Raw genomic sequence first — 26,906 nt, forward strand, 5'->3', positions numbered from 1 at the left:
AAAAGTATGTTTTAGTGTTCCTTGTTTGTTTTATATGGGGGGTGGGGGTTTGGGGGAAACTTTTTTCAATCTCTTACCTCGACGGAGATGCAATTTTTTTCCGTCCGTATCGTATCTCCGTCCCCACTGCGGCCTAACATTGTGGAGTTGGCGGTCTTTCCTGGAGACTGACCGGGCGCTCCAAGCCGCGGGAGTCTGCGGAACTTTAACATCGCGGAGCATGCGATCCCTTTGCCGGGGATCGAAGTTCCAACTGCGGGGCCTGTGGACTTTAACATCGTGAAGCCCGCCGTCTCTGGTAAGAAGAGGCAGATTCAGGAGCTCTATGCCGTGGAGTTTCAACCGCCCCGATGCGGGAGGTTCGATCACCCCGACAGGGGATTCGATCGTCGGCTGCGGGGGCTTTGACTGCCCCAACTGCGGGAGAAATAAGAGGAAGAAGCTTGAACTTTATTGCCTTCCATCACTGTGAGGAATGTGGAATCCACTGTGGTGGGTGTTTATGTTAACTTTTATGTGGTTGTGTCTTGTTGCTTTTCACTTAGTATGGCTGTATGATAACTCAAATTTCACTGTAACCTTAATTGGTACATGTGACAAGACCTTGAAACCTTGAAGATATTAAAGGAGTCTCATACATGAGACAGAATGACCTGCTGGTGAAGGAGGCTCAGACCACGAGACATAAACTAAAACATTTGCAGCCAGACATTCAGTAATGAAGTAAGAAAATCCTTAATGTTACCAAGTTGAGACTCTTAGAAATGGCAAATAATGATTATAGAAACCTAGAAAATAGATGCAGGAGTAGGCCATTCGGCCCTTCAAGCGAGTACCGCCATTCAATACGATCATGGCTGATCATCCAAAATCAGTACCCCATTACGGCTTTTTTATATCAATTGTTAACTTTAAATATAAGGTTGATGCAGTGTTAAGGGATACAGAGAAAAGACGGTGAATGGAGTTATGTCAAACATTTGCCATAATCTCACTGAATGACAGAAGTGTCGTGGAACTAGAGTCTCTTTCCATTACTTTGCTCCCGCACAAGGATCCTCTTTTTATTTTAAAAAATCCAATAAAATTCTAATTATACAGGAAAATTTAGTAAAGAATAAAATTACACTACACATAATTTTCCCATTCAGTAATGTAGTTTGTACATGGAATAAAGGAAATAAGACAAGGTATGAAATGCAAGTAACTTTCTCCTGCTCTCAGCCCCTCCCCTTAAAAGATTCAACAAAATTCCACACTAGAATTAGGTTTTGAACATGAAACTGCTTGTGGAAATTTATAAAGGAAGGTAATCTAAAAATCAAATTTTCAAACAATATGTTTGTCGATCTTTGAGAATAATTTAATTTACATTAACATCCAGCAGACATCGTAGATTACAAATAACACTGGGTCATTTACTTGAACTAACTATAACATCACATTGCTGGCATGTAATTAATTATAGCATCAAACTAAAAATCATTTCCTCTTACACACAATGCACTTACAAGTTCATACATACATTTTATATATTCAACCGATTTAATCAATGTTATTAACCTGAGAGTGCCCTTTGATTTAATTTACAATCCATTCAATGATTAGGAAACAATTGTCTTTTTTAGAGTTACAGTACTGTAAATATTTTTCACTCTTGCTTTTATAAAAATCGCAGACCTTTGTTCAGTCATTTTTGTCAAATTACAATCCTGCACGTTTTCAAGGAATCGTTTTAATGTTAATGGTGTAAAATGCAATGTTGTAAGTTAAGAACAATTTCTTATTCATATGCACACATGTGATTAGCATAGACGAGCATCATTATTGGCATGGATAAGGTGGGCCAAAAGATCCCCCTGCTGTGCTGTAATTCACTGATTATGTATTTCTCATGAGATAAAAAGCCCCACAATTAACGCCTGCTTTCAGAGCATTTCACTCCATCCTATTCCCTCACGTATTTCCCTGTAATAGTTTCTCTCTCTTGTGTCCATCAACTCCCACCTTGATTCTCCCAGCACCACCTATATTCGGCATATATTAGAGTAACCAACCAACCTACCATCCAGCACGTTGTTAGGGTGAGGGAGGAAACCAGAGCACACCGAGAAACTCATGTGGTCAAGAGAGTGCAAGGAAACTCCACACTGACAGCATTGAGATCAAGATCAGATCCGAATCACTGGAGCTGCTTGGCAGCGTCACTACCTGCTCTGCCACTGTGCTGATTTATAAATTAGAATCACATAAATCAGTTCTCCATTCCTCATATGCCCAGTGGTATGAACATCGACTTCTCCAACTTTAGATAGTTCCTCTGTCCCTCTCTTCCCCTCCTCCTTCCCAGATCTCCCTCTATCTTCCTGTCTCCACCTATATCCTTCCTTTGTCCCGCCCCCCCTGACATCAGTCTGAAGAAGGGTCTCGACCCGAAACGTCACCCATTCCTTCTCTCCTGAGATGCTGCCTGACCTGCTGAGTTACTCCAGCATTTTGTGAATACATACATTAATAAGGTCCTTTCTATAACAACTTAGGCAAAGCCATTTTACAAAACTTGGAAGAGATTTATGAAAAATAAAGCAAAACAGTGGAATTTAATACCAAACCATGAACCGAATGTTCTTATCTTATAGTTTCAATGACAGCTGAAGTGAACTGAGTAGAGAATAGGAATTATTCAGTTTAGGCAACAAATGATGACTTGGTTATTGTTCAAAACACACATTATGTAATGTAAATATTCAGGGCATCAAATCATAACCACCTGGAAAGAAAATAATTTAGTCTTTGGGTCTGCTCTTTCTGGTGATAGGAAATGTATGTTTCTTGGCCTCTGGTATCTGCTCATCAATGGTAACCCACTGACCTTGTTCATTTTTAATAAGGACCCCTAAACACCGGACACCATCTCCTTTCTTACGCTTCGGAATTAGCTGACCCATAATACTTTCCAGCATCTTGTTGTTTGACAAGCTCATACAGTACAGTTGAAAGTCATTGATCACATCGTCGGTGTAGTATTTTAGGATTTCCTCCCTTGGATACACAGGAATACATTCCTCCCTGTGACCATGTTTCCAGTGGTATCTCTGGCAGGCTTTGCTGCAGTAATATGTAAGGCGACAGGAATCACAAGTGCGAAAGTGACACTCTCTAGCTTCCAGTTGATTGCAAGGTGGCGACGAACATATTGTAGGGAACGTTTCAGGTGGTTTGGTTTCTGTGTCAGTAATTGTAGATATGTACCTTGCTTTTCGGTTATAATGCACATAAGGGTCTTTCTTGTAATCTCGAGGATTCATTACTGCCGAAATGGCTTTTTTAGCAACATGTACGCCAGCCATTTCATATTCATCTTCCAATGACAAATACCTAATTATTTGGGGGAAAGAGGATCTATCCCAGGTTTGCTGACAAATTGGAATGTGATAATGCTCAGCAAGGACCAGCCATGCTTTTACAAGTAACCCAAGGTTTAATCTTTCATCGGATATTTTCCAAGCTACTTCCAGGCAGTTAAAGATTTGCAATTGGCAAATATATTTTATGTCGTCTTCAGTGCACAAGACAAGGCAATTGTAGAGAATTTTCAAACATTCTTGCCAGATGAAATGGCGCAGGTGAGTAATTTCACCATCAAAAACAAGCATGATGCCAATATTTGTTACAATTCGGTATCGTTTATCCCACATTCGTTTAACACAGGGCATGTAACAAGATATTCTCCGTAAAAAACCCAAAGCCTGAAAAAAGGTAGAATGAGAGTGAATCAGCTTCAAGCTGCCTTCTGCGAAGCATTCGTCCACTAGGTCAGACCATGCGATTTCAGCAAAACGCTGGAAAAAGACGTGTGCTTCTGGGCGACAGTCCTCGGCTCCAGTAATACCAATCTTCTCAAACAGATCCAGCATGGTTGTGTGTAGTTCCGACTGGGCCTCATAGGTGTCTTGCAGAATGAGTCGCATTATGCGTTTAATCAAGTTGTCAATGGAGTCTCCAATTTGCATCTAAAGGGTGGCACAAAGTTAATCAAAACATCTGCCAACTCAAATTGGGACTTGGTGAGGTGAGAAATTACATTTACAATGAAAAAGGAATTACATCTGAGGTCAATTTCAAATTAACTGTGTGTATGCATCTTTTTAATATCTGACTGTGGAGCACCCTGAATATAAACAGATCACATTTGCAGGATATCTACCTATCTTCTCACCAAACAAAGTTAGCATGATTTTATTTTCCCCCTTCCTTCTCCGCCAATTAACCTGAAACCATATCTAAAGACCAAAGAAAAGCAAATGCAAAAAAAAATCTGAATGTCAATATGTATCTAATCCAAACTTAGCTTGAAAATGAATGATAAAAGGTGCAGAAAAGATTCACCAGGATGGTATCTGAGATAGAGAAGTGAGATATGACCGCCCCCCCCCCCCCCCCCCAAAAAAAAAATGTGTTATGTATTTTCTCCCTGGAGCAAAGGAGGTTAATAAGGTACATAATTGAGGTATATAAAATTATGAGGGATGCAGATAGGATACTTTTCCCCAGATAATTGGGTAGATGACACGGATTTAGATTTAGAGTAAAGGGATTCAGAGGGAATATGACAGGAACCTTCATCAGCCAGAAAGTGGCAACAACCTGGAATGCACTCACGTAGTGAATGGTTTAAGCTGCATCACTGACAGCATTTAAGATGTGTTTAAGTGAACATACGAATCACTTATTCACAAAATGCTGGAGTAACTCAGCAGGTCAGGCAGCATCTCAGGAGAGAAGGAATGGGTGACGTTTTGGGTCGAGACCCTTCTTACGAATCACTTAAGTAATCACTTGTTAACTGTATGTTTGTGTTGTCATTTGTGAGCGGAGCACCAAGGCACATACTTGGCCAATAAACGTATTCATTCATTCATTCATTAAGTACAGAGGGCTGTGAACCAAGTGTTGAGCAATTGGATTGATACAGAAGAGTGCCCAACATGAGTTGGACCAAATTGTGTTTCATGCCACAAAATTCTATGATTCTGACTCTTAAAAATACAAACCCTAGGGCTCAGGGAGCCAGCTTTAAAGAGAAAAACATTTAATAACCAGTGATTCGTCTCTCCATAAATGCTACATTTCCTGCTGAATATATCCAGCACCAAGTAGTACTTTGCACTCGAAATGTTTATAACGTCTCAGTTAATTAACACGTCAGAGTGCCTGATCTCTGGTCCACAGAGGGGACCCTTGGAAATGTTTATCGAGGTGACAGTGGGATTGTCAGAAAGGCTAAACAGTTGGCACCACTTTCCTCTGGAGGAATTTATGGCGTGGACCCTTTACCATCCGTTAAATAATAGAGAATGAAGGGGACTGACTGACTGAGACGTACTTTAGACTTGTGGGCAAACCCGGGACCACTGATATAATTCTGTCTGGTGCTATTTGATGAACTGTTTCATGGAGTTAATGGACATCATTGAGAAGGGACGGACGGACGGACGGGCGGGCACCCACCGAGGGAGGCCCAGCTTTACAGCCCGCCTCTCCCGCCGGGGGTGGGACAGCGCTGGGCCGAGGCCACCCTCGCCAGGGTCGGAGACTGGAGACGGGGCCGGGGCCGCAACCCATCCCTGGGCCCTCACTGCTACCCCGAGCCCCTGCTACTACCTCAGGCTCAGGCCCGCCGGCCGAGGCCCGCAACCCCGCCCCCATCCCCGGGCCCTCACTGCTACCTCCGGCCCGCCGGCCGAGGCCCGCAACCCCGCCCCCATCCCCGGGCCCTCACTGCTACCTCCGGCCCGCCGGCCTAGGCCCGCAACCCCGCCCCCATCCCCGGGCCCCGCCGGCCGCATCTACTCCCCCGTCCGGTCCGACCGCCGGTGGTTAATGTCCGCCCGCTGACCTCCAGTCGCTCCTTGTACCGGACCTCGCTCCTTTCCTGCTGCGGCCGCGGGCCCTGCTTTGCCGTCTCCGCCGCCGCCGCCGCCATCGCTACTCCAGCGGCCACTGCCCGCCACCTGCAGCCCAGGCACTGCAAGCGCACCTCAACCCCAACTCACATCTCACACCTAACACCTCATACCTGAAGATGGAACTTACCCAAGTCCTCCACAGATGCTGCCTGACCCGCTGTGTTACTCCAGCACTTTAAGTTCATTAGAAAAATAAAATCTGCCTTCAACATTGAACAACACCTCATACCCCCAACCCAACACCTCATACCTACCCTCGACCCAACACCTCACCCCCAACCCAACACCCCACACTTATCCCCAACCCAACACCCCACACCTACCCTCAACCCAACACCTCACACCTACCCTCAACCCAACACCTCACCCCCATCCCAACACCCCACACTTATCCCCAACCCAACACATCACACCTACCCTCAACCCAACACCTCACCCCCAACCCAACACCCCACACTTATCCCTAACCCAACACCCCACACCTACCCTCAACCCAACACCTCACACCTACCCTCAACCCAACACCTCACCCCCATCCCAACCCAACACCCCACACTTATCCCCAACCCAACACATCACACCTACGCTCAACCCAACCCAACACCTCACCCCCACCCCAACACCTCAAACCTAACCCTCAACCCAACACCTCACACCTATCCTCAACCCAACCCAAACCCTACCCTCAACCCAACACCTCACACCTACCCTGAACCCAACCCAACACCTCACACCTAACCTCAACCCAATCCAACACCTCACACCTACCCTCAATCCAACCCAACACCTCACACCTACTCTCAACCCAACCCAACTCAACATCTCACCAACTCAACATCTCACCCCCAACTCAACTCCCCACCCCTACCCCCAACCCACCTCACCCCTACCCTCAACCGAACACACCACCCCTCCACTCAACTCAGCACCCCACCCCTACCGCCAATTCAACAGGACACAAAGTGCTGGAGTAACTCAGTGGGACAGGCAGCAGCTCTGGAGAACATGGATAGGTGACACTTCAGGTCGAGGCTCTACCTCAGACTCCGCTTGGAAGAACAAGGGCCTGTCCCACTTAGGCGATTTTAAGGCGACTGCCGGCGACTAGGCTGTCGCCGACAGTTCGCCGGGGTGTCGCCGGCATGATCGTGAGGAGTCTTCCAAGAATCGTAGTGGATCTCAGCGCGTCGCTGAGAAATCATCCGGTTTGAAATTTCTCGGCGATAGCTGGCTTGTCGCCAGGTATTGTTGCTTATTGCGAGCGCTGTCGCCTGCTGTCCCCAGGTTTGATAGGTTCTCTTAGATGCATTTAGAAGCACATAATATTAAAATAAGTAAAGTCATTTTAAAATAACATAAAATGCTTGTGTTTAACCAATTTATTTACCGTCAGAACATTTGACAGGTAGATTGGAGGTCAGGTAAGCGTGGGAGTTTTCGCGATGTTTATGGCCATCAGCCATTACATTTAAAGTGGGATCCCAATCCAGATATGCAACCCAGAAACCAGATATGCATCTCCTGTACATTTTCAAAGAATGCCCACACACTTTTCACAAAATCCACTTAACCACTTTAAAAATCCTTTTTTTTTAATACTGCTATTAGTAAACTGGAAGTAAATCCAGTTTATGCCTTGTTACAGTGAAGCTTGGTTTTTAAGTAACCCATACAAGATGTTATAGTTCAAAACTCTCAAGTACTTACCGACTTGTCAGTGATTTCAGCGAAAATTAGGACGCCGGAGAAGCATTGACAGTGTGGGAATTTTGCAATGTTTCCGAAGACGCTGTAATCTCGACCTGACTCGGCATTGTCGTGGTCATTGTCGTCGGGTAAAAGAAAATTTCGGCGATCTGCTACGACTTTGACAGTCGCCAGCAGTCACCTAAAAATCACCTAATTGGGACAGGCCCTTTATCCTCACCCTCAACAACTTCTCCTTTGACTCCTGTCACCTCATTACACTCTCAGTCAACTCAACAAGCCAGCGGCAAAGCTAAAGTTATATAATATTAAACATGAGGAATAGTTCAGGCTGCATCTGTAGAGAGAGAAACCGGATTAGCGTTTGGTCGAAGACATTGATAAATTATAGGCTTTATACTTTTTTTCCAATCACCTATTCAGTCATTAAGAGGCACCAAACAAAATTAAATCAGATAAATATCTTTACATAAGATAACTCACCATAAATGGTAAACACTGAACTCGATAAAACATAAAATTACATCTTGTTTATATTTTAGAATAGTTCTGCTGATTCGACTGATCTAGGATTCCTCTGTTCAATGTTGAAGGCAGATTTTATTTTTCTATTGAACTTAAAGTGCTGGAGTAACACAGCGGGTCAGGCAGCATCTGTGGAGGACTTGGGTAAATCCCATCTTCAGATTTGTGTCTCGTGCTCTTGTGTCTCTCTATCTGTTTGCATTTATCTTCCTGGTGTTCACAAGCTGCAAAAATTACTCCCAGCTATTAATCCAAGGCTGAATATTGTCCAGCTCTTGCTGCATGCAGGTACAGACTGTTTCATAATATCTGAGTGGTTGCAAATAGATCTGAGCATTGCCTTGGCTTCCCCATCATTCGCATCTACTTCACTTTTACTCAACTTCTGATAAGCACATCTATCAAACATGGTTGCCACGTAACTCCCACCCTACCAGGAGAACCCAGTTATATTGTCAGTGTTTGGACCAAGGCTGTTATAATGAAGGGTCCAATAAAGTAAAGTCTTTGTAAAAAAGAATTTACTTGAACAGAGCGAACATAGATATATTAAAGGAAAGTCATGTTCAACAAATCTATTGGAGTTCTTTGAGGATATAACAAGTAAAATAGAAAAGGGGAACAAGACTATGACTTATTTGGATTTATACAAAATGTTCAATAAATCCTGCACAGCAAGGTTAGAACACTTGGCACTGGGGTAATATACAAATATGGATATAGAGTCATACTGCATAGAACAGGGCACTTTGGCCCAACTAATCCATAGCAACAAAGATACCCTTCTCAGCCAGTCCCATTTGACAATAGACAATAGACAATAGGTGCAGGAGGAGGCCATTCGGCCCTTCGAGCCAGCACCGCCATTCAATGTGATCATGGCTGATCATTCTCAATCAGTACCCCATTCCTGCCTTCTCCCCACACCCCCTGACTCCGCTATCCTTAAGAGCTCTATCTAGCTCTTGAATGCATTCAGAGAATTGGCCTCCACTGCCTTCTGAGGCAGAGAATTCCACAGATTCACAACTCTCTGACTGAAAAAGTTTTTCCTCATCTCCGTTCTAAATGGCCTACCCCTTATTCTTAAACTGTGGCCCCTGGTTCTGGACTCCCCCAACTCCCCCAACATTGAGAACATGTTTCCTGCCTCTAACGTGTCCAACCCCTTAATAATCTTATACGTTTCGATAAGATCCCCTCTCATCCTTCTAAATTCCAGTGTATACAAGCCTAGTCGCTCCAGTCTTTCAACATATGACAGTCCCGCCATTCCGGGAATTAACCTAGTAAACCTACGCTGCACGCCCTCAATAGCAAGAATATCCTTCCTCATTGCCCATTGTTTGGCCCATATCCCTCCAAACCTTTACTGCCCATGTAGCTGCCTAAGTGTTTTTTCAAAGTTGTTATAGTACCTACCTCAACTGCCTCCTCTGGCAGTTCCATCCATATACACAATGAAAAAGTTCCCCCTCATGTTTGTATCTATCATGACCCTCTCACCATAAACCTTTGTTCTCTGATTTTTGATTCCCCTACCCTGGGTAAAATACTACATTCAATATGAAATTTGGACACAAAGCAAAGAATAGGAGGGAATTGATTATTTTCAGATCGGCAGGCAGTGAGGAGTGGGCTATCGCAGAGATTGGTGCTCGGACGTCACTCTTTCACAATCTGAACATCTCCTTTAAACTTTGCCCCTCTCACCCTAAAGCTATGCCCTCTAATATTTGACATTTCCATCATGGGAAAAAGGTTCTGACTTTTCACTCTATGCTTCCCACAATTGTATATACTTCTATCAGGTCAGAAACTAAGGACACATGGGACAAATATTGAGTTTTCAAAGTTGCCAGTAACTATGTCACTTCACAACAGAGACTGAACGTGAAGGTTTCCAGGTTTGTATTGTGCATGAACACATCAGGTGCATTTACTCTCTAATCAGGTAGCTGGTGGGAAATAGAACAAATGTACAATTTTAATCCTGCGCAGGGCATTTTTACACCCACGTTTTTATACCGTAACTCCGACAACACTGCAAAATTATTTCCCTGGCTCAGGAATGCTTTGCGGAATCCTGAAGTTGGGGGAAATTCTGGATAAACATATCCCTTCATTCACTGTAATTTTTGCTCTCCATGTTTGAACTTGAGAGATCATTAAAAAGAAAACATACCATGTTGCTTCTTCGATGTGGCAAGAAAAACACAAGTGGAAGTGGGCTTTTTCCTTACCTACATGTTAAGCATTACGTTGACAGGTGTAAAGAGGAAAATCAGGTGGTGGGAAGGCAGCTTGCCTACTTTTATTCTCACTCGTTTTAATGTCTCTGGTGCTTCTCCAATACTTCATTCTGAAAAAGGAGGAAAGATTTGCACCATCAAGGTACTTTCCACATCACTTTCAGAACATCCCAATGTTTTTTACAGTCAGTAAAGGCTTTGTTTGAATCATGGGAAATGCAGTGGTCATTTTGTCCTCAGCAAGTTAATTCATTCATATAGTTATGCAAGTTATAGTTTCCCTTCATTTATTTCATAATGGTAAATATCTTACAATCCTTTTTGTATGAAATATTAATGGCCACCAAATTTATTTTTCCCTTGTACGTCACTTAAAGCCGCTGTCGGGCTGGAGTCAATAGGTTGATTACTTAAATGTTTTGTTAAAGCATGCAATTTGTTTCTGTGTTGACATTCCCAAGGCCAGACAAGATGCCCATGGACCTTATCACAAGTCATCAGCAGCCGACTACAGCAGCAGACAAAAAGAGCACAAGAGCAGACAAGACAATCACACTTATCTAATTGTACACGTAATTCTAATGTACCTGTTGTCTACTTTGAAGTGAGTCAATAGGCTGTAATGTTTTGGTGTTGGGCATCCTGTGTGGGAGTCGTTTCTACTTAACACAGCATTGCTAGTGACGAGTGTCAGTAATTCCTTTACCTGGCTTCTACAATACAATACAATGCAATTTCTTTATAGTTATTGTGCAAGTACAACAAGATTAAGAATGCCACTTCCATATCGATTGCTATAAAATAAATAAACCGCGGCGAAAACAAAAACAACAAAGGGAGGGGGAAAAAAAGGAAACAAGGTAAAGTGCAAAAAAAAGGTTCATGCAGGGTCAGTTGTGCCAGATGACCATGGGGGCAGAGACAGATCATGGGGGGCACTCAACAGGTCCGATTCAGAGCAGCTATAGCTCTAGGAATAAAGCTGTTTCTTAGTCTGGGTGTAGAATGCCTTGTAACGTCTGCAAGATGGAAGTAGTTCAAACAGACGGTGGCATGGGTGTGTGGAGTCCTTGTAGATGCTGGTGGCTTTCCTGAGGCAACGTGTGTTGTGGATGTCCTCCAGGGCTGGTAGCTGTATCTACAGGATTATTTTTAAAGTTTAATTTCAGTGGTAGTAACTTTGAACAGCAGCAGCAAATTTTCATTTATTTTGACTGTTAAATCTTTCGTATCTTTGAAAATAATCCTGAAAATCATTGTCAGCTGAACCAGTATTTGACTTTTATTTTGTTTCCCCAGAGATGCTGCCTGACCCGCTGAGCTACACCAGCATTCTGTGTCTATCTTTGATGTAAAGCAGCAGCCAATGTTCCTTCCAACACATTTTGACTTTTCGAATATGTTGATGCTTTAGAATTCTAATCGGGTTACTTCAGTGGAAGAGTGCTTGATTGTTGAGCTTCTGTGATGGCGGCACGGTAGCGCAGCGGTAGAGTTGCTGCTTTACAGCAAATGCAGCGCCGGAGACTCAGGTTCGATCCTGACTACGGGTGTTGCACTGTAAGGAGTTTGTACGTTCTCCCCGTGACCTGCGTGGGTTTTCTCCGAGATCTTCGGTTTCCTCCCACACTCCAAAGACGTACAGGTATGTAGGTTAATTGGCTGGGTAAAGGTAAAAATTGTCCCTAGTGGGTGTAGGATAGTGTTAATGTGCGGGGATCGCTGGGCGGCACGGACTTGGTGGGCCGAAAAGGCCTGTTTCCGGCTGTATATATATGATATGATATGATATGATATGGCATTATTCTGAGGGACTAATGCCTGATCCTCCTGGCTATACGGTGGGTCTGTCAACAGAGTGCAGGCACACATGAACATAAAGATGAGTCTGGCACAGGATCGACTGATTACAATTAAAAAAATTCTGCTCCAAATATCCACAATCCAAATACGTCTAAAATCTGAATGATTGTGCAATCAGCATTTCTGATGAATCAGATTATAAATCATAACTCTTTAATGTGCTCCTATTTAGACTTTAGAGATACAGCGTGGAAACAGGCCCTTCGACGCACAGAGTTCACTTCGACCAGCGAACACCCCATACACTAGCACTATCCTACACACTAGGAACATTTTACAATTTTACCAAAGCCAATTAACCTACAAACCTGTACGTCGTTGGAGTGCGGGAAAAACCGGAGCACCCGGAGAAAGCTCAGCTGTCACAGGGAGAATGTACAAACTCCGAACAGACAGCACCTGTAATCATGATCGAACCCGGGGCTCTGGTGCTGTAAAATTTGTTGGGATTTGCTTAAGGCTGCAGTTAGTAATATGGGGTGTATTCAATCTGAGTCCCTCAGCACGTACTCCTGAAGTCTAGAATGGGCCAGTTGGCAGAAGGGTCTCAAACCGAAACATCACCTATTCCTTCTCTCCAGAGATGCTGCCTGTCCCGCTGAGTTACTCCAGCATTTTGTGTCCATCTTTTGTTTAAACCAGCATCTGCAGTTCCTTCCTACACTTTTCTGCAACATTCCCTGACAGACACCTCGCTCTGCTGGGAATTCTGATAGCAAGGGAGTCACTAAGCAGTGCCACACAATAGCATGGCTAAACTGCCTCCCTCACACAGACAATACAATTGTAGACTTACATTTTTGTCATTCCAGTTGAATGGTGTCAGTGACTCATTGTCTGCGACATTTCCATTTGCATTGAGTACAGAGCAGTAATGAAGGTGAGTCAATGCTATTTTAATGATCACCTATGCATTGGTTCCTTCTGCAAATGTTGCTTGTGATCAGGCATGAATTAATAAATAAGCTTCAGCACGCGTTAATAATTTAATATATTCCTGACATCTGGAGTTTTCTGCTCTTCCCTCTTTCCCTTGAAGACAGTAAACAATAGACAATAAGTGCAGGAGTAGGCCATTCGGCCCTTCAAGCCAGCACCACCATTCAATGTGATCATGGCTGATCATTCTCAACCTGTACCTGGTTCCTGCCTTCTCCCCATACCCCCTGACTCCACTATCCTTAAGAGCTCTATCTAGCTCTCTCTTGAATGCTAGGACAGTAAGGGGCAATCACATACTGTAAAACCAAAGCTGATCATGGGACAGACCAGATACAAATAGCCTGAAAAACATCAGTAATTGGTTATTTTTATTAAATAATCCATTATTTTTTTTACATTTTCTGAATTCAGCCAAGATAATTAAAATAAACCTAACATTGAATAACCACTTACTGAATGCATTTACAAAGTCCACAAACTCTCTATCTTTACGCTACTATACCTACCTGGCCTACACTGATTAACTGAATGCTTGCCCTGATAACATTTCAACTCAGTTGCATATTCAAGAACATAATTGCGGAAAATTTTACTTAAATTAAGTATATAACATTTATAATAGTTTAAAGGTTCTCTCTCATTTCCTCTCCAGAGTCAAGTGTTTTATTGTCATCTGTCCCAGATAGAACAATGAAATTCTTACTTGCAGCAGCACAACAGAATATGTAAATATAGTACACTGTAAACAATATAATAAACGAGAAAAAAAAGTTGGGATCAATCATTTTTCTTGGACACAGTCCCACATCAATGCCTGGGCACTGCTGCTGCTGTTGATGCCCTCAGCCACATTACATCATGCTCTTCCTGCCATTTAACTTTTATATGCTTGTGAGGGAATAGGGATTTCTTCTGATGGCTGCTTGGTAATTCGATGAATCAGAACAGGTTGCTGATGTGACCACTTCTCCTTAATGCAAGCTGGATAGGACAAGTTTGGAGGAATATGGACCAAACACAGGCAGGTGGGACTAGTGTAGCTGGGACATGTTGGCCGGTGTGGGCAAATTGGGCCAAAGGGCCAGTTTCCACACTGTAACACTCTATGGCTCTAAGCTAATGGGACACATGATGTTATAACAGATTGGAGAACATGACCAAGCCCAGGCAGCAGAGATGAACCATTCGGGAGGGAAACAACTCTCTCAAGATAATGGACTGGAAATCTCTGTTGCAGCAGCTTGTAAAAACGTTTGCTTCTCTCACCTTGAATTTTAGATCATCAATGATTTTGTTTGGAAGAACAATAATACAGTGCAAATTATTTTGTGTGCTTACAGACAAATGTGCCCCATATTCTTCAAAACCAGCTCTCAATTCCCCATGTAAAAAACAGTGCTGGAGGAACTCACCGGGTCAAACAGCATCTGTGAAGGGAAATTGCCTAGTCTATGCTTTGCCTCGCTGATATAAAGGAGGCCACATTGTGAGCACTAAATGCAGTAGGTAAGGTTAGAAATGGTGCAAATCAACCTCTTTCTCACCTGGAAGGACTGGCGGGGTCCCTAGATGCAGGTGAGGGAGGAGGTATAGGGACAGGTGTTACATCACCTGAGTTTGCTGGGGAAAATATCTGAGAGAATGGATGGGGTTCAAAGGGATGAGTGAACCGAGGAGTTGCGGAGGGAGCGGTCTGTGGAAAGTGAAAGTGCGGATGGGAAGCTGTGACTGGTGGCGGAATCACATTGAAGGTGGCAAAAGATTCAAGGATGTGCTCAAAGAGTCCCTTAAGAAATACAACATTAACACTGACTCCTCGGAATCTCTGGCCCACGGACCATTCACATAGCTGTTAAGAATATTAATCCCATGTACTGGAATCACACAGAAGCATTGCATAAACACACACCTATCCTGCCTCAACCTTCTGCCCCATAGATGGGAGAGTCTGTGGTATCATTGTACTATCAATAGCCATTGGCTATTAAACACTACAACCTCCAAATAAATTCTGAACTACATAAACGCTTGTTATTATTGCACTATTATTGTTTGTTTTTTATGCATACATATGTATGCATGTCTGTATCTATACACATGTATGTGTACTCATGTGTATATACATAGATATAATATGTGTATATGTGTGTGTATATATCTCATTTATTATATTGTAAGAAAATAACTGCAGATGCTGGTACAAATCGGAGGTATTTATTCACAAAACGCTGGAGTAACTCAGCAGGTCAGGCAGCATCTCAGGAGAGAAGGAATGGGTGATGTTTTGGGTCGAGACCCATCTTCACAGACCCTTCGGGTCGAGACCCTTATTGTTTACAGTGTACTATATTTACATATTCTGTTGTGCTGCTGCAAGTAAGAATTTCATTTTTCTCTCGGACATATAACAATAAAACACTGTTGACTCTCAACATTGCCCTCATCAGCCATCTTAGAACCCACAAAGCAGAGTGGAAGCAGATCATCCTCAAACTCCAGTCCTCAGAGCTGTGAGGCACCTAACATTAAGATTCAGTGAGGCAGATAAGGACGAGATGGGACTGGCTGGTATTTAATGCACTTGAAAATGAAGTGTGAACGCCATAAATATTTATAAAGGACATTCAGACTGACCTCGATGTTGCCACTTCTTTAAATTGGCGAGGGGGTCAGGCATGTCCTCTGTCTTTGTATCTAGCGCCTGAGAGCCAGAGTTGATACCGAGGAGTTTAATCACCTGATTTAGTTTAATTGAATCAGAGTATGCATGCCAATCATCTGTTATAACTTTCAAAACTTGGATGCTGAGATACTTCATTTTTTTAGCATTTCTTTCCCCACAAACATGTTAATAGACAATAGACAATAGGTGCAGGAGTAGGCCATTCGGCCCTTCGAGCCAGCACCGCCATTCAATGTGATCATGGCTGATCATTCTCAATCAGTACTCCGTTCCTGCTTTCTCTCCATATCCCCTGACTCCGCTATCCTTAAGAGCTCTATCTAGCTCTCTCTTTAATGTATTCAGAGAATTGGCCCCCACTGCCCTCTGAGGCAGAGAATTCCACAGATTCACAACTCTCTGACTGAAAAAGTTTTTCCTCATCTCTGTTCTAAATGGCCTACCCCTTATTCTTAAACTGTGGCCCCTGGTTCTGGACTCCCCCAACATTGGGAACATGTTTCCTGCCTCTAATGTGTCCAACCCCTTAATAATCTTATACGTTTCGATAAGATCCCCTCTCATCCTTCTAAATTCCAGTGTATACAAGCCTAGTCGCTCCAGTCTTTCAACATACGACTGTCCCGCCATTCCGGGAATTAACCTAGTAAACCTACGCTGCATGCCCTCATATGTTAAATATGTGAACTATGACAAGTTCGCCGTCTGGAGAAGGGTCTCAACCCGAAATGTCACCTATTCCTTTCCTCCAGAGATGCTGCCTGACCTGCTGAGTTCTTGGTTCTTGGTCCTCCAAAATATTCCAAATGGAATTTAAACTGGAGCTGGAGAGTTACTGCAGCTTTTTGTGTCCATCTACAACATACAAAGGAATGGTTTACTGTTACAATTATTTGAAACCAATTATTTATCTTGTCTTTGGATCCGAGGATTCTGAACTTTGGCTCTGACCATGTAATCCTGATTTCTTTCCTCCTTGCTTCCACTCCAGTTTTGTGGGTTGTGAGGGCAGCTGATGAGGCCACAGACTACCAGAGATGGGGCAGAAGGTGGCTGACGCAGCAAATTAAAGTTCTTCTTATGACAATCCAATGATTCAGGTGGACATTGAAGATGCAACAACTTTGCTGAAAGAGAAAATACCTTGTTCAGCTATCCACCAGAAATATTTATTCAAATTGATCATTCACATCATGCTTTCTGATATTGCCTGATTTGCCAATGTAGAATAAAATAGCTAAACTCAGGTATATATGAAGTTCAGGCGTGAGAAAGAAACAAAGACGGAAAGTGCTGGAGTAACTCAGCAGGCCAGGCAGCATATCTGGAGGACATGGATAGGCGTCATTTCTGGTCAGAACACTTCTTTAGAAACTTTTAGTTTGGATTTCAGCACAGGCACCCAGCAGCAGGGCTGATCGATTTCCATAAGGTTTTGATCCTGCCACTGAAACAAGGAAAATGGTTTCAAGTTCAAATCCTCACTCCTGATTCATATATTCTTATCTCCTGAAATCTAAAATGTGCTGGAACTGCAATAAAACCCAATCATGTGAAACCGAAATCTGCAGGCCTGCATAACTAGATTAGGATTGATTTATTAATATCCAAAGATGCTGCCTGACCCGTTGGGTTACTCCTGCACTTTGTGTCTTTTCTTATTGACATGTTGGTCCATTTTTGAAGGAAAAACTGTTCCCCTGCTGGTTGTAAAATGTTGCAGTGGATGGCAAGTGCGTGCGCATTTCAAGAGTGGGTTTCGCGATTTAAAATAAAACGTTAAAAAGTCCATTCATTTTGGGTGACCCATCACTTTGGGTTAATTAGATATGAGGGCGCTGGCGGGAGAATGTTGGCTGACCGAAGGGAGGGCGGCCAGTCTGGAGATAACTCACTTAACACAAAAAGTATCAATTCAGATTTAACTCTGAGGTTTATCTTCAATTCTTCCAACCTGTTGCAGGAACAGCAGACGCTGCGGCCTCCAAGAGTCAGAGGAGGTGTCTCCAGTGAAAGGCTGGCATTCGATATAAACATAGCACAAAAAGTAAGGAAATTTGTGTTTGGTAGATTATTTCTTTGTTGTAACAATGCTTCTTGGCAATAAATCTTATACCGTTGGAAAGCCTGTTTATTTCCCTTTTAAATGGTGCCACATTTGTAAGGAACATGCATTTGTGGGATGAGCAGCAGAGCTGAGTATATGGGTTGCGCCCATGAAAAAATTGCGAAATCTTCTCTGCCAATGCCAAACAGCTTATTCTGCCATTGACTCTTGTTCGGTGTTGTTTGGTGGATTGGATGATTGAAGTCTGAAGAAACAAGACATATTGGCAATTTAACAATTTATTCATTTAATAAACAGGAGCCACAGTAGCGTGTGGAAGAACCATACACAGCCATAACAGCCTGGCACCTCCTCCTCATGCTGGTCACCAGCCTGGTCACACACTGTTGTGGGATGGCATCCCATTCTTGTCAGCACCTGGGGGTACCAGAAGCTCAAAACAAGAGTCAATAGCAACAGCAGAATAAGCTGTTTGGCATTGGCAGAGAAGATTTGGCAAATTTTTCATGGGCGCAACCCATATACTCAGCTCTGCTGCTCATCCCACAAATGCATGTTCCTTACAAATGTGGCACCATTTAAAAGGGAAATAAACAGGCTTTCCAACGGTATAAGATTTATTGCCAAGAAGCATTGTTACAACAAAGAAATAATCTACCAAACACAAATTTCCTTACTTTTTGTGCCATGTTTAGATGAGACGATAGATAGTTCGCCTGGGCAGAAACTCCACTCGGCAATCCAGCCCTTTGTTTTATTTCTCACTCAGCCGTTTGTCAAAATACCACAGAAACAAAGAAGACGCTGGCGTCTGTCTGTCTCTCCACTGGAAATTAACGCGAGTGGAGTTTCTTAAATTGAAATTGGATCAGTGTGGGGGCGGTTGGTGATGCTTGTTAATTAACGCTTAATGTTGTACACAGAGACTACACCTTGCCGTCCAGGCCAGGGAGCGTCGACTGAAGACTACTGACCCCTTGTGCTGATGACTCCGTCCAGACTGAAGAGGGTGGTATTTACAACTCCCGCCTTAACTGTAATCACAAACGATCAATAGAAATTAAGTATCTGAAATACTTTGCCGGGCCACTGACGGAGACAGAGCAGGGCGCAAACTATATAAATATAGCAACAAGCACGGAATAGTTCAGAGTTACTGTTCTCAGTGCACTCTCTCTGCAGGGATGGCGCGTTGTAACAGGGGACATCTCCTCTCGCTGTTGTGCGCCCTACACGCGGTGCTCAGCAATAGCTTTGACATAGGGATATCGACCAAGTGCGTGGCCGTGCCGAAGGAGATGGCGTTATGCCAGGATGTCGGCTACTCAGAAATGAGGCTTCCCAATTTGTTGGGCCACACCACCCTCGGAGAAGTGGTTCCCAAATCGGCCAAGTGGGAGTCTCTGGTTCGGACCGGCTGCCACTCGCAGGTTGGACCATTCCTCTGTTCCCTCTTCGCTCCAGTTTGCTTAGATACGTGAGTATTCTATGGCCATGGCCTGTGTCCTTGTCCAGTTATTTATAGAAACATTGGAAAAAATAGGTGCCATTCGGCCCTTCGAACCCTTGGATCATTTAATATGATCATGGCTAATCATCTAAAATCAGTACCCCATTCCTGCTTCCCTCCCATATCCCTTGATTCCGTTAGCCCTTGGAGCTAAATCTAACTCTCTCTTGAAAACATCCAGTGATTTGGCCTCCACTGCCTTCTGTGGCAGAGAATCCCACAGATTCACGACTCTCTGGGTGAAAACGTTTTTCCACATCATCTCCGGACATCTTATTCTTAAACTGTGACCCCTGGTTCTGCTACTGTGCCTGTGGTTTGTGGTCGCTGAATAGTTAAGGACATTAGACTGACGCTGAAGAATAATCATTGAAGTGTCATTGTGTTGCAGCTTCATCCAGCCGTGCCGGAGCATGTGTGTAACTGTTCGGGACAGTTGCAGTCAGGTTTTGACTTGTCTGGGTCTGTCTTGGCCAGATGCCCTCTCCTGCGACCGATTCCCAGCGGATGAAGACACTTGCCTGACATCGACCAGCTTGGAGTCCACACACTACCGAAAGAGTAAGTAAAATAATGGGAGACATTTCATGTGGACACTGTCATTTCCAATGTTAAACACCAGTTGGAAACCGTTCTTTTGTTATAATTTCCATTTGCAACACTTGTTTGTAATATTTTGATTTTGCTGTTTAGTTTTTCCAAAGCCGACCTGCCAGGGCTGCCCAAGTACAGAGGAGCCGGGTGCTCTCAGGAGAGTTTTGCAGACATTTTGTCAAAACAATTTTGGTAAGTTTTTTTTTGTTTGTGGGAGTTTTATTTCAAATAAATTGCACCCAAAAACGGGCAATTGAAACTGCCGTAGAAGAAGCAGACGGCATTATGTATTGCCTTCAATGTTACCTGCGCCTATCTGAACATTAATGCGTTGTGCGTTGTTGCTCTCTCGGCAGCTGTGAAAGTTACACTGGCCAAAAGGAGGAATGGGTCGGAAGATGCCGAGTATAACGTGGCAGGGCGGGTGGAGTTGATCAGCCCCGGCTCGTTGTTTCCGTTTGGTACCCGGACTGTTATTCAGCAGTGGCTTTTCGTCAACGCAAACTGTGTGCAGAAGATGATGACCCGCAACAACCGAGCCGGCCAATACGTCCTCATTGGCGACGTTCAGGACTCGAATATAATAGTAAATAAAATCTACCTGTGGCACAGAAAAGACACTCAACTGACGCTTGCCACTCGGAAATGGAAACATCATAAATGCTAACTTGATGCCATTGTAACATAGTATTTGCGAATACATTAATGCACTCCTTTAATATACACCTAGCTATTGTAAATATAAATTCGTATAAAATAATGTATACATTGTGAACGGGTGGATTTACAGTAGACCCCAGTAGCTGGAAAGTATGCCGTGATGATAAGTGTTGATGTATACTGTTGTACATAAATATAAATTAAACCACAAAATGGTAAGCTTTCTTTGATTTCAGCGGCATCTCCAGCAACTAAAGATAATTATCATTCAAATTAAGAAAGTAAATAGTGCTTACTTAGTAATCCATGTGAGAACAGTACAAAAGACGAGGATAAATGCTACAAAAGTGACACAATTGCTGGTGTCTGGAGAAGGGTCTCCCCTGAAACATAATCTATCCGTTTTCCAGAGATGCTGCCTGACCCGCTGAGTTACTCCAGCATTTTGTCCTTTTGTGTGTTAACCAGCATCTGCAGTTTCTCGTTTCCACAGCGATAAATGCTAGTTGAATGCAACAATACAATTGCCACTTTCATTTCAATCCCTTTCATGTTGTTTCTCTTATTTAATTTTGTACTGAATGTTTTTATTAACTTACTCATCATCAATCCCGATAGCAGGGAAACAGGCCCTTCAGCCCAACTTGTTCATTCTGATCAATATGCACCATTTACGCTAGTCCCATCTGCCTGCACTTGGCCCACATCCCTCTAAACCTTTCCTATCCAAGTAACTGTCCAAATGTCTGAAGAAGAGCAACTCTACCTTGCTTGAAACCTCACCCATTCCTTTTCTCCAGCATTTTGCGTCGATCTTAAATGTTATACTTCATGCCTCAACTACCTCCTCTGGCAGCTTGTTCCATATACCCACTTGAAATATGAGCCTTTTTCTGTTCTATCCGTCAGATCCATGAACCTGTTCCCTGACAACATCTGGGGAAAAAAAATCACCCTCAGGTTCCAGTTAAATCTTTTCCCTTAAACCTACGTCCTCTTGTTCTTGATTTCCCCCACTCCGGGTACATAAATAAATACAACAGGAAGTGCAAAATAGCAGAATGGTGAAAATTTGTAGTGCAATGTGAAGTACAATAATGAGGTAGAGTTAAGAGTATGAGTACGTAGCAGCATATCTGGGAAGGGCATGTGAAACATGTAATTAGTTCAGTAGTCTGATGAAAGTGGGGAGAATCTGTTCTTAATCTTCTCCCAGAAGATAGAAGAGAGAAAGCGAATGGCCAGGATGGCAGGCATCCTTTAGAATGCTTCCAGCCTTCCCGGTGCAGCACACTATGAAGATGGACTGGATAGAAGGAAGTGACGAGTCTGTGATGGGCTGGGCTGTGTTCACCACTCTGCAGGTTCAGACAGTAAAGAGAAGGGCAGTCGCCATACCAGGTTGAGATGCAATCGGAATACTTTCTATAGCACACCGGTAGAAGTTTGAGAGAATCCTCATGGATGTGTCGAATCTTGTCAGATGCCCGAGAAAGTAAATATACTGATATGATAAATAGATCAAAGTCAGCAAGGTTTTATCAAAGGGAGATCTTGCCTGACAAATCTGTTGAAATTCTTTGAGGAAGTAACAGACAGGATAGACCAAGGAGTCAGTGGATGTTATTTACTTGGATTTTCAGAAGGCTGGATTATATACCTTGGAGGATCAACATTTTTGTTGTCTTTCAATAATAAATTGTATTTGCGTAACAATTTTCATGCATCAAAAAATACCTTGGTGTTTCACATTAGTTGCATAATGTGATGCTTAATGAGCTACATTAGGAGATATTATGTTAAAAGACCCACAGTTATTCAAAGAGATAGTTAAAATACAATACATAGAGAAATCATTGTGTGTCTTGCTTAGTTGTCAAACCCACCTAGTTAAAGCTTGCTTTTGCCTAGGGCTATTTTGAGCTTTGTAGTACTGCTGGAGTTCCATCATACGATCTATAGGCTTCAACCATCCTTAGACTGCTGTATGAGCCACATCTCCAACCTCATTCTGCACTACTTATGAATAGGTTGATTACTTATTGGACATCTGATCACCAATTCAGTTTGATTTATTCATAGTTTGAACACATGCTCTCTTGTCCATGCAGATCAAGCTGAATCAATCCCATATGCCTGTGTTTGGCCCTCATCCCACTAAATATTTCCTATTCTTGTCCCTGTCCAAATGTCTTTTACATGATGTAGTAGTGCCTGCCACTGCCACTTGTGTGAAAAGCCTGCTCTTCAGATCTTCTCAAGCCTATGTCCACGAGCTTAAAGTGTCGGAAAATAACTGCAGATGCTGGGTGACGTTTCAGGTCGAGACCCTTCTTCAGACTGAAGAAGGGTCTCGACCCGAAAAGTCACCCATTCCTTCTCTCCTGAGATACTGCCTGACCTGCTGAATTACTCCAGCATTTTGTGATACCTCCATGAGCTTAATGCTCATCTGCCCTGGGAAAGAATGAAGGTGTCTATCTACCCTCTTTATGCCTTTCATAATGGTATATGTCGTTATAAGGTCAATATTATGATGACATATTTTTTAAAGATATTAAAATTATATATTTTTATTGGTGCCATCTCCCAAATTTAGTTTAGTTTAGAAATACAGCGGAAACAGACCCTTTGGCCCACCGAGTCCGCGCCGATCACCGTTTCAGTGCCCGGTGCGGCTCGGCTGCGGGCCTTAACATTGCCGGCGCAGCTCGGCCGCGGGACGTTTCAGTGCCCGGTGCGGCTCGGCCGCTGGACTTAACATCGCCCGGTGCGGCCGCGGGACGTTTCAGTGCCCGGTGCGGCTTGGCCGCTGGACTTAACATCGCCCGGTGTGGCCGCGGGACGTTTCAGTGGCCGCGGGACGTTTCAGTGCCCGGTGCGGCTCGGCCGCGGGACGTTTCAATGCCCGGAGCGGCTTGGCCGCTGGACTTAACATCGCCCGGTGTGGCCGCGGGACGTTTCAGTGCCCGGTGCGGCTTGGCCGCTGGACTTAACATCGTCAGCGCTGTTCGGCCGCGGGACGTTTCAGTGCCCGGTGCGGCTCGGCCGTTGGACTTAACATCGCCCGGTGCGGCCGCGGGACGTTTCGGTGCCCGGGGCGGCTCGGCCGGGGGGGCCTTCCATCCCCTTGCGGGGGCTGTGCGTGTCGTTTGCCTCGGTAGGGGTCGAGCTGCCTGTCCGTGGGTGCGGGGGGAAGAGAGGGGAAGTTTTTGTTGCCTCCATCACAGTGAGGGGGTGTTTGGAGTCACTGTGATGGATGTTTGTGTTGGGGTCGGGTGTCCTGTGTTCTTTTCTTTTTGCTGTATTTTGTGTGACTGCTGAAATTTCGCTCGGTGTTGTGCCGAGTGACAATAAAGTGTTGTTATTTTATGTTATTTTATGTTATTTTATTTATGTTATTAACACTACACACTAGCGACAATTTTTACATTTACCAAGCCAAATAGTCAACAACCTGTATATCTTTGGAGTGTGGGAGGAAACCGAAGATCTCAGAGAAAACTCAAGCAGGTCATGGGGAGAACGAACAAACTCCGTACAGTCAGCACCCGTAGTTGGCATCGAACCTGGTTCTCCGGCGCTGTAAGGCAGCAAGTCTACCGCTGCGCCACCGTGCCGCCCATTGCAGCAATGTTCCTGGCTACTAATGGGTAATTCTGAAGTGTTAACTATCCAAAACACAACTCCAAGAAGATGTTAAATAATTATAATCTGAGAATTAAGCAGATTCCAATCACATTTAAAAGAAGATAAATGGAATCTGTGTTGCATGATTTTTAAGAGGTTTCTTGCCACAAGTAGGAAAGAGGGCAAATTGATTACTGTCTGTGCAACCTTCTCTTAATCTTAATAGATGTTAGCTTGCAACTGGAATAGCTTTATTAATTAAATAAAAATAGACAGGAATGAATTTGCATTAATACAGTAACTTTATTTGTTGAGGATATTTTGAAAAACTTCACAGCAAGTCTAGTTACAACTGTTGTGCACAGTAGAATGGTGACCAGCTTGCATACAGTTAGATCCTGATAGCAGCAATTAGATGATGGCTCAATTATAATCATGTGTTGTCTTTCCACTGACTGGTTAGCACGCAACAAAAGCTTTTCACTGTACTTCGGTACATGTGACAATAAACTAAACTCAAACTAGATCTTTGATCTTAATGGTTCCATTAGTATTATTCAGGGAGAAATTATGGTGATACAAAATCATAAACATGAGTAGTCTCAGTCATAACAGGCAGTGAATAGATTTGAAAAGAAAATTTATATATGGTAACTTCACATTTCAACCTAAAAATGGACTCTAGTCCTGTTCTTCTGGTTTTATGATGCATAAAAGCAGCAGGTAATTCCATAGCTCTGAACATTATGAATCCCTGATAATGCATTTGTTCCCTTCATGCAAATAGTGCAGAAGAATATTGTATATGCAATCAAAAAAACTATACCTGATCACTACTACGAATGTAAATGAATGAAATATATTAGACTAAACCTAAATTGCACTCCAACAATGATTCTATATATCATCTGTCTAATCAGTTGATTAATGTAGTGATTGTCACTTCATCTTCATGAGGTATTGATTAATACTATGGAAGAGCACACAATCACCAGAATAGTTCTATAGGTGCCCCAAAGGTGATGCTTTGACATTAGGAACAGTACAGATTAAAGTCATTATTTTTACTTTTGCATATCAATTCATTTTTAAAGACCTACTACCAATTAACAATCTCCATCAAAAATATGATGTCAAAATATCAATGTCGATGTGGTTTCCAAAATCTTGAATCTGCATATTCCATGGGTTTTCTTTCCATGTGCAATTTCAAAACAGACTCAACTGTTTAATGCACTGCATTTAGGATAAATAAAAATGGTATTACATATTCAGCAAAAACAATGCGTAATTTAAACTTGAAAGTATAATTGAAGTTTCATACCATATTAGTTTTGTGATGTAAAGAATTAACCTTATAACTGTTGTACTTTTCACAAATGGATTCCTGAATAACCATTTGTTAAATGTTGATTATTCAGTACTACAGTTCTACTGGCTGCAGAAGGAGCCACTGCCTCACAGCACCAGAGACCTGGGCACAGGCCTGAGCTCCAGATGCTGTTGTATGGAGTTTGTATGTTCTCCAGGTGACCGCACAGGTCCCTCCAGGTGCTCTGACTTCCTCCCACATCCCATAGGTCACGATATTAATTAGTCACTTTAAATTGCCCTTTGTGTCTAGTAGAGTCATAGAATCAGAGAGCATGGAAACAGGCCCTTCAGCCCATCAAGTCCAAGCCGATTATCAACCCCCATTTACTCTAATCCAGAACTTATCCCATTTTATTCTCCTCACATTTCCAACACCTCTCCCCATTTTTTACTACTCACCTACACACTAATGTTAATATACAGCAGCCAATTAACCTACCAACCTGCAATCTTTGTGCTGTGGAAGGAAACCCGCACAGTGAGATAGAATGTGCAAATTACAGCTAGTATCAGAGGTTAGTATCAAACCCAGATCAGTGGAGCTGTGAGGAGGCTAACTGTGTCACTGTACCACCCCTAGGTTGATAGAGAGCCTTCGTTTTGAAGCTGTTTAGTTCCAGGCCCATACTCAAAAGAAGCGTTGGTGAGAATGTGGGGAGAATTCAACATAAGATTAATGTGGTATCGGTATTAATGTGTGGCCGATGGTCAGTTTGGATTCAGAGGCCCAAACAATCTGTTTCTGAAACGTATCTCTCTATGATTCTAGAACTCTAAGAGGCTTGAAGGTTCACCCGTGTCTTCTTTAGACAGGCTAAAGCTACAAGGAGTTGTGGAGAGAATGTGGGAAGCAGAAAGGGGTGGAGGCAGAAGATGTGTGGGAGGGTGGGGTTGTGTTGAAGCTGGCGAAATGTTGGATAATGATGTGTTGGATAATGATGTGTTGGATGTGGTGGCTGGTGGGATGAAAGGTAAAGATCAAGGGAACTTTATCCCGGCTCTGTCTGGGAGGTCGGGGGCGGCAAGAGCAGAGGAATCCAGGATGAGGGCTCCATCCACAATTGCAGAGAGGAGAACTATGTAACTATGTTTGTGGTAGAAAGAAAACCTCATCTGGAGAGCAGACGCA

The 26,906-nt window shown here is 43.3% G+C and overlaps 3 protein-coding genes across 6 annotated transcripts in view; 1 reads left to right on the plus strand and 2 right to left on the minus strand.

The window, feature by feature from the left end:
- Window positions 1–1,173: 1,173 nt before the first annotated feature.
- LOC144605097 (uncharacterized) lies at window positions 1,174–6,011 on the minus strand. 2 transcript variants are annotated; one of them, XM_078420148.1, is made up of 2 exons: window positions 5,900–6,011; window positions 1,174–4,013 (listed from the first exon to the last, which is right to left on the minus strand). In XM_078420148.1, the coding sequence occupies exons 1-2, from the start codon at window positions 5,984–5,986 to the stop codon at window positions 2,787–2,789; spliced, it is 1,314 nt and encodes a 437-aa protein (XP_078276274.1). In that variant the 5' UTR covers window positions 5,987–6,011; the 3' UTR covers window positions 1,174–2,786. The 2 variants fall into 2 exon arrangements, with proteins under 2 accessions (XP_078276274.1, XP_078276275.1); XM_078420149.1 differs by having other exon boundaries at window positions 5,924–5,997.
- Window positions 6,012–19,193: 13,182 nt separating this feature from the next.
- On the plus strand, window positions 19,194–20,815 carry szl (sizzled). The gene is made up of 4 exons (XM_078420150.1): window positions 19,194–19,486; window positions 19,911–20,080; window positions 20,213–20,305; window positions 20,470–20,815. Exons 1-4 carry the CDS (start codon window positions 19,194–19,196, stop codon window positions 20,778–20,780), a joined length of 867 nt encoding a protein of 288 aa, XP_078276276.1. The 3' UTR covers window positions 20,781–20,815.
- A 3,886-nt stretch (window positions 20,816–24,701) lies between these two features.
- Window positions 24,702–26,906, minus strand: part of LOC144605099 (polyamine deacetylase HDAC10-like) — a 29,753-nt gene continuing 27,548 nt past the window's right edge. For all 3 annotated transcript variants that reach the window (XM_078420151.1, XM_078420153.1, XM_078420154.1), the window contains one exon: window positions 24,702–25,639. In XM_078420151.1, coding sequence (XP_078276277.1) covers window positions 25,632–25,639 — 8 coding nt within the window. In that variant the 3' untranslated portion in view covers window positions 24,702–25,631. The remainder of the gene's footprint in view (window positions 25,640–26,906) is intronic.

The sequence above is a fragment of the Rhinoraja longicauda genome, chromosome 23 (genome assembly GCF_053455715.1).
Source record: "Rhinoraja longicauda isolate Sanriku21f chromosome 23, sRhiLon1.1, whole genome shotgun sequence".
Lineage (NCBI taxonomy): Eukaryota > Metazoa > Chordata > Chondrichthyes > Rajiformes > Arhynchobatidae > Rhinoraja > Rhinoraja longicauda.